Source organism: Stegodyphus dumicola, chromosome X2 (genome assembly GCF_044657685.1).
Source record: "Stegodyphus dumicola isolate Sdum_Otavi_A_Nest chromosome X2, ASM4465768v1".
Taxonomy (NCBI): Eukaryota; Metazoa; Arthropoda; class Arachnida; order Araneae; family Eresidae; genus Stegodyphus; species Stegodyphus dumicola.
In genome coordinates, this window is record NC_140781.1 from 5,362,942 (window position 1) to 5,381,584 (window position 18,643).

At 34.2% G+C, this 18,643-nt stretch overlaps 1 protein-coding gene across 1 annotated transcript in view; it reads right to left on the bottom strand.

Moving 5' to 3' along the window:
- Positions 1-16,479, bottom strand: part of LOC118195083 (uncharacterized) — an 82,500-nt gene extending 66,021 nt beyond the window's left edge. Inside the window, exon 1 of the mRNA XM_035366317.2 lies at positions 15,867-16,479. Coding sequence (XP_035222208.2) covers positions 15,867-16,098 — 232 coding nt within the window. The 5' untranslated portion in view covers positions 16,099-16,479. The remainder of the gene's footprint in view (positions 1-15,866) is intronic.
- Positions 16,480-18,643: the final 2,164 nt, after the last annotated feature.

An 18,643-nucleotide genomic window follows, 5' to 3' on the forward strand; every position in this document is an offset into this window, starting at 1 on the left:
ACTTTATTGAATTGAGAAATCCGACTACACTGGAAAAGTTATTTGAGCTAGCAATCCAGTTTGAAAGTAGAAGAACGGCGGACGTCGAAAGAAGACGCCAATATCAACAGCGAAACCAATTTGGTACGCCAAGACTACAGCAAACTCAAGTACACGGCTACGGAGAAAAAGCTAATCAGTGGGCAAGGAAACCCGAGCATTCAAAAACAGCCGGCGAACGTCGACAGTTCAATAGCAATCCAGGAAAAAAGTCTCAAGGCCAGGGGAAAAAGAAGGAAAGCACGGAAATGAAAAATAATTTAAACTAAAACGGATTTCTGCTGACGAGAGGGTGCGGAAATCCGAAGGTCACGAAAACCCCTCTTCCTACAAGTTAAATACAGTAATGGTGAAAAATTCGACTCTTCCGAAGATTGAAGTGTTGGTGAATAATATCCCAGCCACCGCACTCCTGGATACCGGCGCGCAGTGTTCCTGTGTGGCAGAAGAATTTTTTAGGAAGTATTTTCGCAAATACCGCATATATAATTCGGATAATACGACAGTGTTAGCGGCGCAAGGAGAAAAATGTAAGTGCATAGGTAAAGTACCTTTGTATATCCGTATCAAGGACGAACAAGTAAAGGTGATGTTTTTTATAGTAAAGAATCTGCAAGCACATTTAATTTTAGGAATAGATTTTCTTTCAGAAGCACAAGCTACGCTGGATTTTAATGAAGCGTCCCTTAAGCTGACAATGAAACCAGTTCGTACAGAAAACGCTGAACCGCCGATGTTAAAACTTGACCACCTCCCTAATGACGAGCAAGGAAGAATCCGACAAGTGGTAAGTGAATTTGCCTCGTTATTTAGTGATATTCCAGGATTTACTCAGGTTACTAACCATAGTATTGACACCGGAGATGCAATGCCAGTTCGTCAAAAACCATACCGCTATGATAAGAATAAGGAAAAAATTATAGAATGGCATATTACCGATATGCTACGTAAAAAGATCATAACGCCCATCTCAAGTAGTTATGCTAGCTCGGTGGTTTTACGTAAGAAAAATAATGACTATCCTTTGACGCATCCAATAAGATGGAGATTCGCTATTGATTACCGTAAATTAAACTCCATAACTAAATATCCGGTATATCCGTTACCGATTATAGAAGAAATTCTAAGGAACATAAAATCAACAAATTTATGACGACTTTAGACTTAACGACTGGTTATTTTCAAATAGGGGTGAGGCCTGAGGACGTGCCTAAGACTGCTTTTATAACCAAGTCTGGCACTTATGCATTTTTGCGTATGCCGTTTGGCCTTTCAGGGGCCCCGGCAACATTTCAGCGATGCATGGACATTGTGTTAAGACCTGTTCTTGGAAAGTCCACATTTATCTATGTAGACGATATCATTATTACTAGTGATAATCTCGAACAACATGTACAGGATTTAAGACAGGTGTTTTCTTTATTAAATGAGGCCGGTCTAAAAGTTAATGTCGGAAAGTGCAAATTTGCAGCCCCTGAATTAAAATATTTAGGTTACAAAATATCTCAAAAAGGGATCGAGACAGATGAATCAAAAATAATCGCTGTACAAAAGTATCCGACTGCAAACACGGCAAAGAAGCTCTCTTCTTTTCTAGGATTTTGTTCATATTATAGGTCCTTTATAAAAAATTTTGCAGCTATTGCTGAGCCATTGTTAAAATTAAAAAGGAAAAAGGCAAGATTCTCGTGGACGGCCGAAGCCAATAGTGCTTTCGAAAAATTAAAACAAGCATTAACGCAAGCCCCTGTGTTGAAATTTCCTGAAAAGGATGAGAATTTAGAATTTTCAGCGGATGCTTCGGATTATGCGGTAGGAGCGGTACTTTCGCAAAATCAGCAGCCCGTGGCATTTTTTAGCCGAACTTTAAATCAAACACAAAGAAACTATTCCGCGACCGAGAGAGAGGCACTTGCAGTTCTGTTAGCAGTGCAAAAGTTCCCAGTCTATTTTGGAAAGGCGCTGATAACAGTGTACTCTGATCATGCGGCGGTAACTAGATTGTACTCAGGGAAACATTTACCCCCCAGGTTAATAAGATGGGCACTCAAGCTGCAAGAATATAATCTGGTAATCAAGCATACCCCCGGAAAGGAAAATATCGTAGCAGATGCCCTATCAAGAATTAAAATAGATGAACAAGGGAATACCGTAAAGGTGGCAATGCTCACAGCATGTACAATAAATTCCCGAGAAACTGTAATAACTGAACTGGGTAAGGATCCTGAGTTTGGAAGCATTTATGAGTATTTGAAGGATCCTGAAAATTTTAGCCACCAAGATATAGTGGCGATAAGAAATAGGGCGGCCCATTACGAACTAATAGATGGTCTATTATTCTATACAAAAACTACGAATTCCAACAACGAATTTCGACCTGTTATCCCAGCTAGTCTTAGATTAAATATCCTGCAGGAGCTCCATGACAGCCCTTTAGTTTCTCATGCTGGCATTCGAAAAACTATCCAACGCGTACGCGAGGCAGTCTACTTTCCTGAACTGCAAAAGTTAACAAGGGCGTATGTCCAGTCCTGCCCAACATGTCAAGCAGTTAATTATATTAATTTCCGCCCGGCCGGGTTTCTAAATAGTATTAAATCCGAATTTCCAAATGAAATAATTGGCATCGATTTATTGGGCCCTTTCCCAAAAAGTCAGTTAAATAAAAGTCGCTATCTCCTTGTTATGGTTGATCATTTTAGTAAATGGACCGAAATTGTTCCCTTAAAACCAGCCTCCGCGAAATTAGTTACTGATTCTATTTTAAATAAGTATATTTTAAAATACGGGGCGCCCCTAAAAGTTATATCGGATAATGGTCCTCAATTTGTAAGTAATATATTTGAAGACATGTGCCAAAACTGGGCATACGTCATTTAAAAATGGTCCCGTATCGGCCGCAATCAAATATAGCGGAACGGGTCAATAGAAATATAGTGAAAATTATCCGTAGTTATGTTAAAAATTTTCATAAAAGCTGGGATAACTATGTCAATGAATTTGCTTTCGCCCTTAGGACCGCAAAACATGATACAACGGGCAAAACTCCTGCTGAGTTATTTCTAGGCAGAAAGATTATAACACCGTTAGATAAATTATTTTATGTGCAACAAAGAGCCCCAGAATTTAAAATATAGAAATTTAAAATATAGATATAGAAAAACTAATAAAAGAAGCAAAAAAGAATACGGAAGTAGCACAAAGAAAACAGAAGCTCTATTATGATTTGAAACGACGGGGAGTAACTTATAAAGTAGGGGATGAAGTTTTAAAAATTAAGCATTCACTTTCTTCTGCACCAGAAGATAAAACTGCCAAATTTTTTCCACGATTTGAAGGACCATATGTTATAGAAAAAATAACTCACGCTGTAGTAGTGTTAAAAGCCAGAAATGGTGAAACCTGTTCCGCAAACATTGATCAAATCAAGCCCTACTTCGATCGTAATAAAAGGCAAATATTTTCAGATCTTTTGCAGGATCCGGCACGGCAGACACCGCAGGCACAAGCTTTAGAGGTGGAAAAACGACAAGTACAAGGGCAAGCCAATAAGAGGCAGAAGCAAGTGAAAAGAAAATTGCCCCGCGGAAAAATTGAAGGTAGCAAGAAAAAGAAGCCATTCCACCGTCCAGAAAAGAGAGTTCACGAACACCCCCAGAATGAAGAAGGGAGAAGGACGACGTATGTGAAGAGAACCAGGAGAAATGACGGCAACTATAACCCGGCTCTAAAACGGAAGATCGACTCATCCGACAGGACTCCCCGCAGTAAATGTAGCCGAACTGCGGAAGGGCCATCAGTGGCGGAGGAAAAGTTACAAGGAAAATTTGAACGGCCAACAGCGAGGTCCAAGCAGGAACACGACAGAAGTTTCCCGGTTCCGCCAAGACCAGCTGCCATCAAACGGCCAAGACCACAAGCAGAGGAGAAAAAGAAGGTATTCAAGGGTGGCCGAACTGGTGAAAAAAGGAAGCTTCCAGAGGAAAGCACTGAAGGGCGAGCCCGTACAAGAAGGAGGATAAATCACACAACTATCTGCAATACCTTTAAAGACTGGGCCCAGAAAAGGATGTCCGAATATCACAAAGATAAGTAAAATTTTATGTTACTTTGCAAACTTAAGTTAATCTTTCATTCTTACTGCAAGTGGCAGATTTCAAGAAGTTTTACCTCATGCGAGGTCTACCTTTATCGCCAAAAGGGCGAGAAATGAGTTCTTACCGATTTTGGTATTATGTTTTTCAATTACTCGCGCGTAAAATTAAAAGTTGATGTATAATAGCGTTGTGTAAAGACTTAAATATTGTAAAAGTTATTGTATAAATTTTATTTAAAACATTCTAGCAAGAAAGAAGTTTTAGTCTGAAAGACTTTTTGAAGTGTATTATTTCAATGTAGAAAAAATTGGCACTTGCTTTGAAAAGAATAGAAGTTAACAATGTACTACTAATGTATGTTTCCAAATGTGTAAAATTAACGGCATGTTAATATGTTCTTATATACAATGTGAACTGTTATTTTAAATGTTAAGAAATACCGTGATATGGTAAAAGTGAAAGTAATGTTAAAATTTTTTTATTCGTGTGACTGTAAAAAGACTAAAGCATGGCGAATATGTGTTAAAGGTTGAATGATGTAGTTAGGCTCTCTGACGCTACACTTTAGAGTTAGACACTTTCAGAATAGTACCTCAGGGTTTAGAGTTGAAATTAGGGTGTGTTAAGAGGTCTTGTTATGTTGAATTTTAACACGTTAGTATTTTGATTGTAGGAGGAAGTGTGGAACACGTAGACAGAAACACATTCGTGTTTGGTGTTCTTTTACAACACATGTCAGAGAGCACGGGGAGAGATAATTAAAATAGTCATGAATGAAATAAGATTGTTAAGAGAAATATAATTGTATATGTTACTTGCCATTTCATTGTGTAACATTTCATTAAACTAGTTTTCCTTCCAGATCTCTGGAAGGAACCAGAATTGAATAAAAGCTCCTGTTTAGATGCAGTACAGATGAAAAAAAATTTTTGTATATCCTGGGAGCTGCTATTGTAAAAAAAAAAAACAAATTTCTTTCTTTTAAATTTCTAGTTTCTAGCGAAGTATGTTTGTAAAAGATTGGCCTCGCGTTAGATTCTAGAGCTAAAAGTTTTCAACAAGGTCGTTTTAGACCTCAGTTTCAAACTAATTAACTCTGGCGGGAAGTATGTAAGGATCTTAAGTTTTACTAACATTTATTTTATTTTAAATCTTTACTATCACTTCTTATTTTCTACTTTCGGCCAGAATTATAAGCGTTAAGGTTTTTATGCAAAGTTTGTCTGGCGAACGCCAAGTATTTAAGTTGTGGCCTTTTGCCAAGCGAGAGAGAGGAAGCAGTGAGTTCGAAGCAGGCCGCTTACCTTAGAAGTTACGCAGTTGCTTGTTGCCTTCCAGGCCAGAGGTTTTAATCCTCTTGATAACTTTTAAACGTATTGTAGTGTTCTCAGTTATCTGTACTACATACGCCTTCCTGTTAATATAAGGCCAATCTTCCACGTTTATTATTCTAAAGTTAAATTAGAGTTTAGTTTTATTTTTATACTTTTACGCTAGACCCCGAGTAGCGGGTCGGTGTATTCCGAAGTACGGAAGTTATTGTACATAGAGAAAAATAAAGGGTTTTGTATACCCTTCGTCTGTATCCTGTCTACTTACCACAAATTAGTGAACATAGCTTTAGTAAGCTCTCTGTTCCGAGTCAGGTCCTTGTATGTTCCCGAAGAAGGTAAGAAGGAACATTGACCCTGATAATATAAATTAAGAAGAATGTATCAAAATGAAGTTACCCAGAAGTAAGAAATTTAATTCCGAAAAAAATTTTTAAAGGTACTGAAATTTAAATCATGAAAAAAAGAAATTCAAACTTTGAAAAAGAAAATTTATAAACCATTCAGTTTTTTAAAAAATTTCTTTACATATATATATATATGAGTGTGTGTGTAAAATAAAAATTATGAAAGCAAACTTCCTATTTCAATTGGCTATAACCTCTTTTATTTAATTTGAGGGACTTCCTCTCTCTATCTTAAAAAGAGAGCGACATGTCTAAACTGCTTCATTTAAATTAATCATGCGAGCCTACGTAACGCTTAATGCAGATACCTCTTGACCAATCACTAAATTGTAAATCCAAACTATTTTAACTCGGACTGAAACATTTTGACTTCCTTCCTTCTTCCTCTGAATTGTTGCAACACTTTCGCTTAAGCTTTTCTCCTGGCCAGACGCTTTGCGGCTACCTTATTTGTTGACTCAACATGTGCTAAGTTAACAAAAATGTAGGGCGCATAATACGTCCGTTCAAATGTGAACCAAATATCAATCCAAAATCCTCAATAATAAAATTATCTTGAATCCGGCTATGTCTGGGCTACCACGTTTCTTCGTTACGTATCTATTACGCCACCGCCAAGTCCCAAATGATTCATATCCTGTCGACTATGTGTAAGCTAAAAAATATGAAAGCAAACTTCTAGTTTTAATTGGCTATAAGCTCTTTTATTTCTTATTTAATTTGGGGATTTCCTCTCTCTCTATATTAAAGATAGCGCCATAAGTCTAAACTGCGTCATTCAATTTAATCGTGCGATTCTACGTAACGCCTAATGCAGATACCTCTTGACCAATCTCTAAATTGTAAACCAAAACGTTTTTAACTCGAACTGAAACTTTTTGAATCCCTCCTTCCTTCCTCTGAATTGCTGCGACACTTTCGGTTAACCCTTTCCGGCACGCTACCTTTAAAAGTTGGAGTTTTGATTTTAAAAAAATGGTAGGCAGTCTAATTAGGCCTAGAAGAGTACACTAGTAAAATTTTGTGAAGATAGACTTATCGTTTTAATTCTGTGGGTGTGCCCAAAGTGGGCGCTCTGATTGAATAGAGCTTCGAAAAGAGTGCTGAAACGAGCATTGTTGTCAATGAACTGACCGATGAGATGCGGAGAAACAAAGAATACAGACTCTCAGTTGTCCTAGATTATCGGTGAGCCCGGTCTGGGCACACCTAGGGTTCGCCGTCTGATTTTAAGCAAGATTTCAAGGTAAAAATTTAAAACTAATATAGAATAAGGAGATTAGCATACAGCCAAAAAATAACATAGAGCTTTCTTTTCAAACAATTCCTTTTATACCCTAAGAAAATCTGGAAGATTTCTTTGAAAAATGAGGGTCTTAAATAACTAAACATGGCTAAAATATATGGACTGGTTTGTGTTAAGCTGCCATCTACTATAAATAAAGAAGGTTCAGAGTAACCTATAGTAACCTATAAATCCTTTTTCATTAAATTTTTCTGTGCGTACAGAAGGAAATTTTTAGGTGTGTCCGGACCGGACACACTGTTCTGCAAAGGGTTAAGCTTTCTTCCTGGCAAGACGTTTTGCGGCTACCTTCTTTTTTCAAAGAATATGTGCGGAGCTAACGAAAATGTAGGGTGCATAAGACGCTCGTCCGTATGTGAACCAAATATTGCGAATGCAGTATTGCTGTCCTCAATAATAAAATCTTGAATCCGGCCATGTCTGTTTTGCCAAGCTTCCAAATCAATTATATCCTCTCATCGAGTTGCCAGGATTGTCTTAAAAGCGTAGAATTCTCAAAGTAGAGTTTATTCAACAAATCTATCATCGTTTAAATAATGGATAAAATAAAAAGAAAGTGTTCATCACTACCTGAATTCCGAATCAGGCCAAGGTCACTGTAACATCGAAGTATGGTGCACGAAAATTAATTTTTATTAGCGTTATAGGCAATGTGTCTTTCAACAAGTATGAGAGTGCTTATCTTATTTGGAGAGTGAAATGTTATCCAAAGTGGTATCGAAGTGTGACTAATTTCTTCGGTTTCAAATTAAATGTACAAAGTTGTTTCCACAGAGGAAATCAAGTGACGATATTGAAAACAAAATGTGTTTTGATGTTAGTGCTAGAACAATTTTTTTAAGTTTCTCTCCATCTGCATCATGCCCACCAATGGCGGAGCGTTAAAGTCGCTGAACACTGGTAGTTTCCCGAGGTTCGAATCCCTCGAACGGGCTGGCTGCATAAGCGTTTTCGTGGTTTTCCCCGTATGAACGTGTATACGAGCCAGTTTTCCTTAGAAAGTCCTCCACGAAGGCATCCATCCCCTTAGGAAGATAGCCCTAGTGTGCTTTGCCATAATTAAATAAACCAAACCAAACCAACTGCATCATTATAAATAACTTGTAAAACACTTAATAATTGTTTATATTTTGAAACCTGAAAATATAAAGTTTTCTTAGAATATTGATTTTAATTCAATGGATCTAAAAAAAGGTAGCACTGCTTTATGAATATATCAAAGTAAAATGAATAAGTATTCTAAGATTTTATACTTTGTGTGAAATAACAAAATTGTGAAATGTAATAGTAGAAGTAAAACCATAATTTCTATAATGCTATTACAAATACTAAAATAATTATTAAATTTTATTGTTATTAGTAAGTATAAGTTTTGCCAAAAATTTTGAATTAATGTTAAGAATTTTGGAATTATTTTGTTAAAAAGATAAGAATTTTTTAATTATTTTGTAAATAAGATTATTGTTTAAAAATTTGAATTTTAAGAATTTTCTAATTATTTTGAAAATGATGTATATAGGAAATATAAGTGACACAATTATTAAATTGCAGAATATTAAATATTGTTAAAATTAAATAGAAATACCGAAAATTTGAGAAGCTGAATAATCGTAATAAAATTTATATGAGAATTTAATTAAGAGTAAAATGTATCGAACTTTGGAACTATGATAAATGAATGTTATAGTTATCAATAATTGTATGCTAAATATAAAGTATATTGAGAAAGTACTGGTTCAGAAACAGAGGCCTATTTTACCTCTGCATAACCCTTCCTATTACCCTCCTCATATAACACAAACTTTGAAGGCTCGCACTTTATTTAATTTTTTAAATAGGAATTTTATTTTTTCATATAGTGGAGTGTGGATTTTTTTAATATAATGGAATGTTGTAGTACAGTTCACAAAAGCCAGTTACCTTATATAAAGAACAAAGGCCTTTCCAAGTAACTGCCGAGCATCGCTTAAACACTCATGACAATTCAATACATGAGTTCGTTAAAGTGGACATGCCCAAATAGTTGGATATGTGTGTACTAAAAGAAAGCTGTAGGATCTTCCAGTTTGTGTAAAATAACAAAACTGTGAAATGCAATAGTAGAAGTAAAAACCATAATTTCTATAATGCTATTACAAATGCTAAAATATTACTTATAAATGTGAAAATTAATATTGTGTAAAATTTTAAGATTTATGGTTATTCGTAATAATTAATGGGTATATAAATTTTTATAATTGTGATATTGTGTGTAAACATTTTTGGAAATCTTTCCCTGAAGTATAAAAATTGTGATGTGAGTGTTCCAGAAACAAGAACGTTTTACAGATTGGACTTCTAATTTTAATTCGCTATAACCTATTTTATTTTTTATTTAATTTAGGGACTTCCTTTCTCTATCTTAAAAATAGCGCTATAAGTCTAAACTGCGTCATTCAAATTAATCATGTGACCCTATGTAAAACTTAATACAAATGCCTCTTGCCCGATCACTAAATTATAACCCAAAACGTTTTTAACTGGAACTGAAACTTTTTGACTTCCTTCCTTCTTGCTCTGAATTGCTGTGACACTTTCGCTTAAGCTTTCCTCCTGGTCAGACGCTTTCCGGCTACCTTCTTCGTTTAATGAATATGTGTTAAACTAACAAAAATGCAGGGCGCATAAGACGCCCGTCCGTATATGAACCAAATATTGCAAATTGTTTTCCTCAATAATAAAATTATCTTGAATCCGGCCATGTCTTGCCAAATTTTTTTCCCTACGCATCTATTTCGCCATCGTCAATTTCCAAATCACTCATATGCTATCATAGTTTTAATTTTATAGTATAATGTATAATGTTGTATTTTATTAATTAATAAGAAAGATTTTTTTAAGAAAAAAACTTTGACAATTGTACAATGCCAAAAACCAGTTACCTCTTCCTAAAGAACGGAGGTTTTTTTTATATATATTGTACTTAAGGATCCACCAACCATCAGAAAGCTGGTACGCTGATTTTGTTGGAGAGGACATGCCAATTAATCGTCAACGTATTATTGTGTTATTTATTATTGCATCATATCATGTTGTTATATTAATTAATTATTGATTAATCATAAATTGTGCATGATTGTGTGTTTCCACATGATAAGTTGACAAATTTATGAAAATATTTTCGTCAAAAAAGTTTGAAAAACATTTAAACATTTACTTTGTGGAACTATTTTTGTCAACAGACTTTACAAAATTTACATTGGACCTTTTAACAACTTAAGGACTTTAAAAAATATATATATTTGTGTTAATTTATTATTTAGTTTTATTTAGAGATTATATTGTTGTTATAATAGTTGTAAATTATATGTTTAAGCATTTCATAATCTATGTATGAGAAAGATCGTGAACAATGACAGGTCATAGGAAAACCTGCAGACTATGTCCTTGATGCTTCCTCATGTCTTTCCTCATATGATAAACTTTCTTTTGCTTTGCTAATACATTAATGCTTTTTTCTCCTAAAAGTCTCTCCCAACTTTTCTTTTGAAGGGGGCGGAATATATAAGATATAACAAAATACGACGGCTGCTTTAAGAAACGATTGCCGACTTCGGAATTGACTATTCTAGATTTCTGTTCTCCCAAATTCGACGTCTTTCCATGTTACATAACAACTAAAAATTAACTAGTGAAAGATTAGCAATTAGCAGATATGCATCATATTTAGTATAAATACTCTTTGCAAAACAACTACGTCATTCTTTTCCCTAGTTTCCACCGTGCTTAACATCTTTGCGCTGTCTACAAATTTGATCCGATGTGGATTACCATAGAACAAAATTGTGTTTTTGAAACGGCCACATCTGAAAGTTACTGCTTTTTGCATCCATCTCTCTAACTGCGCACATAAAATACTATACATATATATGTGTATGTGTGTGCGTGTAATATAATTTTTAAAAAAATCTTTAAAAACCTACTAAAGAAACCAAAAAAAATACAAGTAAAATAAAATAAACTTCAAGCGGAATAAAAGAATAAAATTAATAAACGGTTAGTACGTCTAAAATTTAAGTCAGTAAATATTTTTATAGATATTTTTAATAAAATAAAAAATAAATGAAGTGAAAGGTTAATAATATTATAGAATAATAAAGACCGCCTTTAACGCGCTCTCCTCGGAGGGGGGGGGGAAGAGACGTTTTAAAATAATCTTACTTAAAAATTAAACTAATTAAACGGTATATTTCTGAAATTATACAAGGTAACGTAAAATTTAGACCCAAACATTTTTTAATTTCCGAGAAATGCAATACGTAAAAATAAAAATGTGGCCTTGTCTGGTATAAAAATATAAATTTTTTAATTTTATTCTTTTCTCTCCCTTAAAATTATCTGACTTGATTTGTGTTTTTCGATACAAAAACGACACAGCTGGATGACAGTATTTTTCAAGCAGCAAGCTTAGATATGAAAAAGTGTACTTAAATGTAGTAACAGCAATACTTTAAAAGACAGGAACTATTAATTAATAAACTACATATTTTCTAGAGTTTAACTTCTTGAAATTTTTAGCTTAGTGCTACCCAGTATTTTATATTTATATTAAATTTACAGCTATTAAATATAGCATAAATTTTACTTCGGAAATAGTTATGAAAACCTGAAGCACAAACAACAAATATGGGAATAACAACATATTGGTAAATTTTGATTTCTATAAAATATCTGATTTATTCAAAAAGCATTTATTTTATTTTACATTAAATATCAAAGTTATAAAAAAGGTGTTCAAAATCGCAAGAATGAGGCAGTTATACGTAATAAAAATAACAATAACATTATATTAAAAAATATTAAGCATTTGTTTCTTGCCTATTTGTAAACAAACAAGTAATTATTTATCTGTAAAACTCATAACAATGCTAAGATAAACGTAACTTACTGTTTAAATTTATACGAAAATTTATGTTAAAAACTATTTTGGTACATATTTTTAATCAAAAATAATGAAATGTTTTAAGCACTTTTTCTGTTGGTGCTTTTTTATATTTCATTTTTTCAATAAGCTGGAAGTCTAAATATTTTATCAAATCTTATTTACTTAATTTTAATGACAGTCTCATGCAATTTGTTTAATCAGTCAAACAAGTGAAGTTAAGCAGCAGTTTTTTAGTATAGGACTTCATGCAAAACACGCTAAATTGTCAATTATCGTTCAATAAAAGGAAAAGTAAGCTGTGATAGTCCTCAATGCTTATTAGAATACTATTTTACATCTGTAGTACAAGCATTAGAAAAATAATTCCTGGTATACCAAATTTGAATGTATAGAAAAACTTCTATTTAAAAAAAAAAAAAAAAAAAAAAAAAAAAAAAAAAAAAAGGAAATGATGTGATTTATTGCGATAATAATCAGTTTTATATGAGTGGTTGTATACATTATATCACTAAAATTTAATTGCTAGGTAGTTAATATACGCTTTGAAAAATAAGAGAATTTTATCGTTATGATGAAATATTATATATAGAGAAAAAATATATACTAAATGAATATATGATAAATATGAAATATGATAGAAAATATAAACTTCTGCATAATCAAAGAGTTTTCAAATATTTTTATCTCTTGAAGGAGCTATAAATCGATTAATTGTAATTTTATTGTATCCAGGCTTTTAATTGATGAGTAATTTTATTTAAAACTAAAATGCTTTGAATCAGCTTGCATCATAGATAGTTTTGTAATTATCATTAGCTATTGAAAAATACGCATTTTCTACCACCACGAAAATTTTCAGGTTTTTACTTCCCTTTTTTTTATGAAATTAAATTGCAAATTTTCGTTTATGATGCGCAATAGTTTTTTGATCCGAAAAATTGTATGTATCCTTTGCTATAAATTGACGATGAGTTGTTGTATAAATCAACAATATTAATCAGTTTTACGCTAAGCGTTCTTTCTTATTGTGCGCTATAAACTGTCCACAAGCGTTATATTCTTATATAAAGAAAACTAAAAAAATCCCAAATTATTTGTTTGTTGAAACAACAGATTTTCCTATTAAATGTTAAAAGTCGTAAACTTTATAATTTAAAGAAACAACTGAAATAGGAATAATTTAAATTATTTGAAATTACATTACCCTAGCAAAACTTCTAGATTTTGTCAAGTAGTTATTTGAATACTACAGCCTACGCGAATCTGACACCTGCTTAATGATCCTGATTTTCAACAGCGATAAATGCAGTGGAACAAAATTAGGTAGTTCTTGGTTGCAAAAAGGAACTGAAAGTTTTCGGGTGCAAAACATGATTATTTAATTTAAAAAATTAAGAGCATTTATTGCACACCACTGGAATATATGAGGCGTGATATAAGAGTTACTTTATTGTTAAAGTTCAGTATTCAGGCTCCAGGTTTCGCTCTTAGCAATTTTTAAAAAAAAAACTTTCAAGAAGACTAACAATTAGACTTGTTTTACATTTGGGGGTTCCTTTCTTCGAAAACTAAAATTGTAAGAAATTTGTTTCACCGATCGATAGTAAGCGTGTGAATATTTGCCCTCTGACAAAAGATGAACCAAGGATTTTATCATCACAATGAGCCACAGCCAATGCTATATTCATCCTTACCATAATCGAATTGATATATCGAGAAGAAAATACTAAACATTTGGATTTAAAACTGTAAAGACTCTCCAACGCTCAAGCACTTGCATGAAATTCTAAAAAATTGATTAAATCCTGTTCGATGCGATATGTTAACGAATGTTTCTCTGTTAAAAACTGTTAAAAAGTGTCCGTTAAGGCGTAAATAAAATTATATTAACTTTAGCCATAAACGTTTACACGTCCGGTAACTATACAGATAACTAAGTAAAACTAAAACGTTTTAAGAATTCATTGCACAATTGCAAGTATGAAAATATATTTTCGCGCCTTTTAATTCACTATAAAATACATTTACGTAACTAACTGCGAAATTACTTCCTTTGCGCTTTCTATGGCTTTTAATAGCTTCGCTCATCTGGCTCTCAGTTGCTGTCACCCCTGAGAGCCAAAATGGCTCCAACCTGTAGCTCATTGCTAATTTAAACTGTACATTACGTCTCGACAGACGTTTGCATTCTTTGAGGATTCCCAACCTAAACATTGCAAAATTTTCTCAAATAAGGACTGAATTCGAAGTTCAGTCGAAAATGAAATTTGTTTCTTCTTTTTGGTTGCAAAAATACGGATAACTGCCGGAAGATCGTGATTTCCGTCTGCAGCTTGTCCTACGTGGTTGTTACGTCTTTACAATACTTACGTCAGAGCAGAAGAAAAGCAGCATTTGTATTGGAGAGTAGATGTTCTTCAATCGTTAAATTTTTTAACCGACGGATTTACGAACTCAGCTGTGTATTTTTAATGTTCTTAGTTTACACAGAAGCTTCTAGGCAATGGTTTCTGTCTTTAAAAATAACTAAATTATCCCGATCAAAAGAATCATAAATTTGGTTGATTATCATGTTAATCGCATATTATCTTCAAATTCAGTGTTTGCTATGTGGAAGAAAACGAATGATACTCTTAAAGTGCCATAAAATCAGATCTTTTATCATCTTTTTGTAAAAACCGATTAAATAATTTATTTAAGTCTTCTATATTTTAAAACTTTTTATACTAACACAAATAAATGGCTTCTCTCAATACGAAACTCAAAAAAGGCAGTTTTAGAAACATGCAGATATTTTTCTGAAATAATCTATAATAAATTAATACTTTTGTTAATCATAATTCATATTTAAAAAGTGATCATTTTACAGTAAAAATATAATAAATTTCTCTTTACTAGTTTTTTCGCATTACAGCTGATAATCATACTACTAAATTCGCATTTACAGTTGATAATCATAAAATTGCCAATAATTTCTCTTTAAATTAAATTGATCTATACATTGAGAAAGCTGAAAAAACTAATAAAATTTGATATCTAATAATTCATTTACTTAGCCCTTAAACAGCAAACAAGCATATAACGAATATATTTTTGTTACTTCTGAAGTAGAGCATAAAGTTTTTAAGACAAAAATTAGATTATAAGTAACATAAAATTCACACAATACACATATAATTAAAATAATACTCTCTGAGCTCAGGTTTCAAATCAACTTTATTTCTGATTATATTTTATAAAAAGGATTAAGTCATAATACTTTTCTAATAAGTACAAGCTTTTTCAAAATTTACTTTACGTGAAATTTAAGTTCTTATCTGAACTCTTGTTCTATGTTTCCCTTAGATAACTAGACGTACTTAAAAGAAAACAAAAGTCTTAACAAAACTAATTTTCTGAGAAAATTTTCGAAGTATGATAGTAAATCTTACGCACGGAAAAGATTTCGGAGGGCAGAGAGAAAGCATGCCTTGAATGAGGGAGCGACTTTTCACATTTAAAGTAAAAGGTCATGTGTCACCCGATTCCCATTGACAGAAACAAGTGAATTTAATCTTTTTTTTAAAATAATAAAGTTCGGAGGTGGTTATGCTAAGATCAAATTGTCCAAAATCATTTAAAATGTGGAAGTTCTTAAATATGCTATAACTTTACAAGGATACGTATAACAAAAAACAAAACAAACAAAAAAAACACGATATTTATTTAAACACGATAAAAAAACACGATATTGAAACATCGAAAGTATTTTGATGAACTTACCTGTGTCAGTATCGGGGTTGAAATCACCAATGAAAAGGGATAGTAAAGAGGTAATTGAGGGGTCGTCCCCCCTCTCGCTTTCGAGATCCGATTGGGAAGGGACGGCCCCCCCGCTAGAACGGGAACCACTCGTCGTTTCTGCTGAAAGAGCGCTCTTTATGAAATCAAAATGAAATGCCAGTTGAGAATCAAAACTTATTTGCGATAATGTGTCCACACCGTCCATAATCATGCTAGTTATCCTTCGGGTCGTAACAGAGGAATAGCTTAAAATGTCTCACAAATAATCCTGCTGCAATCTTATTTGTGTTCGTATCCTTTTTGTGCACAGCGATGTTTAAAGGAAACATAAAATTATATCTTTCGGGGATTTCTGTCTTTCACAAACATCATATTTGTTGTATTCCTCTCACTGACTCTTGATATCTGAAGCAGTTAATAAACATCTACACGTTTCTGTAGTTCATTATATAACTGTCATGTGAAGTAATTCACTCCAGTATCAGTCTATGAAAATTTTCCCGCGCTTCATTTTGACATAGCGACATCATCAGCTGAACTTCAGCGGCTTATTGGAGATAAACACTATATACACCTCAATTCATGAATGAACATCTCAGAAACCAGCTTTCCATATTTGGAGAGTAGTGGCTGAAGGGTAGCCAATAGGAAAGCTGGATCTAAACGATGCGTACTCTAGACTGCGTGACGTCATACTGACGTAACAGAAACGAGGTACCTGGCTTTCATTCAACACGAAATATCGCGACTATCGGTTTATTTTTTGCCGAATGAGCCCCGAATCTACTGAGGAATTCAGTTCACACGTTGGAAGAGCTGAAGATCGTCTGCAAAATCATTTGAAAATGGGATTTTAACATCCAATTAAATTTTGCGCACTATAAAAATTGCTTTATTTTAAGCTCAAATAAAAAAAGTCGGTATTAAGATCGTTGCAATGTGTTGCCCATATATGGTTACCGAGAGAATCCGAAGAAAGCCGAATGTGAAACGTCACTGTGACGTCACCAGTTATGCGAGGGCTGCCGATCAATCGCAAAGTTGACGACGGGTGGTTATGTTTGTTTTTTCTTTCGTTTTTGGAGTGGTTATGTTTTATTTTTCCTTTTTCTTTTCTTTTTTAGAGCTAAGAGAGGGCGCAGTTACGTTATTCAAGTTATGCTTTCTTCAATTTGAGGAGGCGAAGGCGTGGGCGATGAAAGGTTCGCTAACAGAAATATTCTGTTTTTCCTTCAGCCTTTATATTCTATAGGTTTTGACGGCCAACTAAACAACAGTTGCTTCGGTATAAAACTCTCTTGCTGATGACAAAAACATCTTCCTTCTAGGTATGAGGAGAATGCTTCCCTCTCCCCCCCCCAGAAAAAGAACAAGAATAAAAGCAAAATGATAGGATATCGCTGTAGATTTCTGTCTTCGGATACTACTTGCAGGTCAATAGCAAGTCAACAGACATTCACTTTCACTGCCACTTTGCTTTTTTTGTTTATTTGTGTGCCCTCTATTTTTGCGTAAAATACTACCTTTTCACCCTCTGACCCACTAGCGGCCGAGTGGTAAAGTCGCTGAACACTGGTAGTTCATTCCGAGGTTCGAATCCCGCGAACGGGCTGGCTGCATGGGTGTTTTCGTGGTTTTCCCCATGTGTAACGTGTATACGAGCCAGTTTCCTTTAGAAAGTCCTCCACGAAGGCATCCCTCCCCTTAGGCAGATAGCCCTAGTGTGCTTTGCCATAATTAAAATACACATACACATACACATACACTTTTCACCCTCTGTGTGTAAAAGGAAACCCAATTCTTTGAAACCGCTACGTTTGAATTTATTGATGTGAAAACAACACATTGCTTTTTGCGAATTAGTATCGACATATCGAAATGGAAAGGGGGGAAATGCAAAAGTTCAGATTACAGTCTAATACGTCCAGAGTTTACCATTTAAGTTCAAAAATGTTTTTTAAGTTTTAAAATATTAAATCATAAGACTAAACAGAACCTATAATCAAATTTTGATATGCAGATGCCAGTTTAACAATGAAACAGTTTTAGCTAAGCTGTTCCGCTAGTTTAAGAACTAGCATAACGCTTGTGCACAACGCTTGCAACAAATATTTCCTTCAAGTGTTGTAGAGACATTAGGTTAATTTGAGGCCGGAGAGATGAAAAATTAGCAACCGCCTTCGCCGGGAATCGAACGATGGACCTCTAGAATACCGGCCCAGGGTGCAGAACCACTACACCACGAAGGCACGCCAGGAAAGTAGGAGAAATACCTTATATACTCCCCCTTTTTAAAGGGCGACTGGGGATTTTAGGGGACCCAATCGCCAAATTCTGTGTGTGGAGAATCCTTACCCAACACCATTTTAGTTCGGGCGCCACTGTAGAGACATCGGGTATTTTTTGGAAGCAACCGCCTTCGCCGGGAATCAAACCACGGACCTCTGGAATACCGGTCCAGCGTGGCACCACGAAGGCACGCTAGAAAAGCGGGAGAATTACCTTATAGCGTAAATGATTTTTTACTTTTTCAGGATAAGAAACCCGCCTAATAAGTAAGTAAGAAGTAAGTAAGAAAGCAGCGAACAGCAATCTTGCACGCGACAGAAGCGAGGGAAGGAAGGAGCAACAGGTGCCAGCAGGTTAGCAAGAAAAAAACCCGGTGAAAACTCGATTCAGAAGGATTTAGTTTTGGTTCAAAATCTTGAATTCCCGCTTTTGGATTAATTTAATCTGAGTTTCAGTTCTCAGCTCTG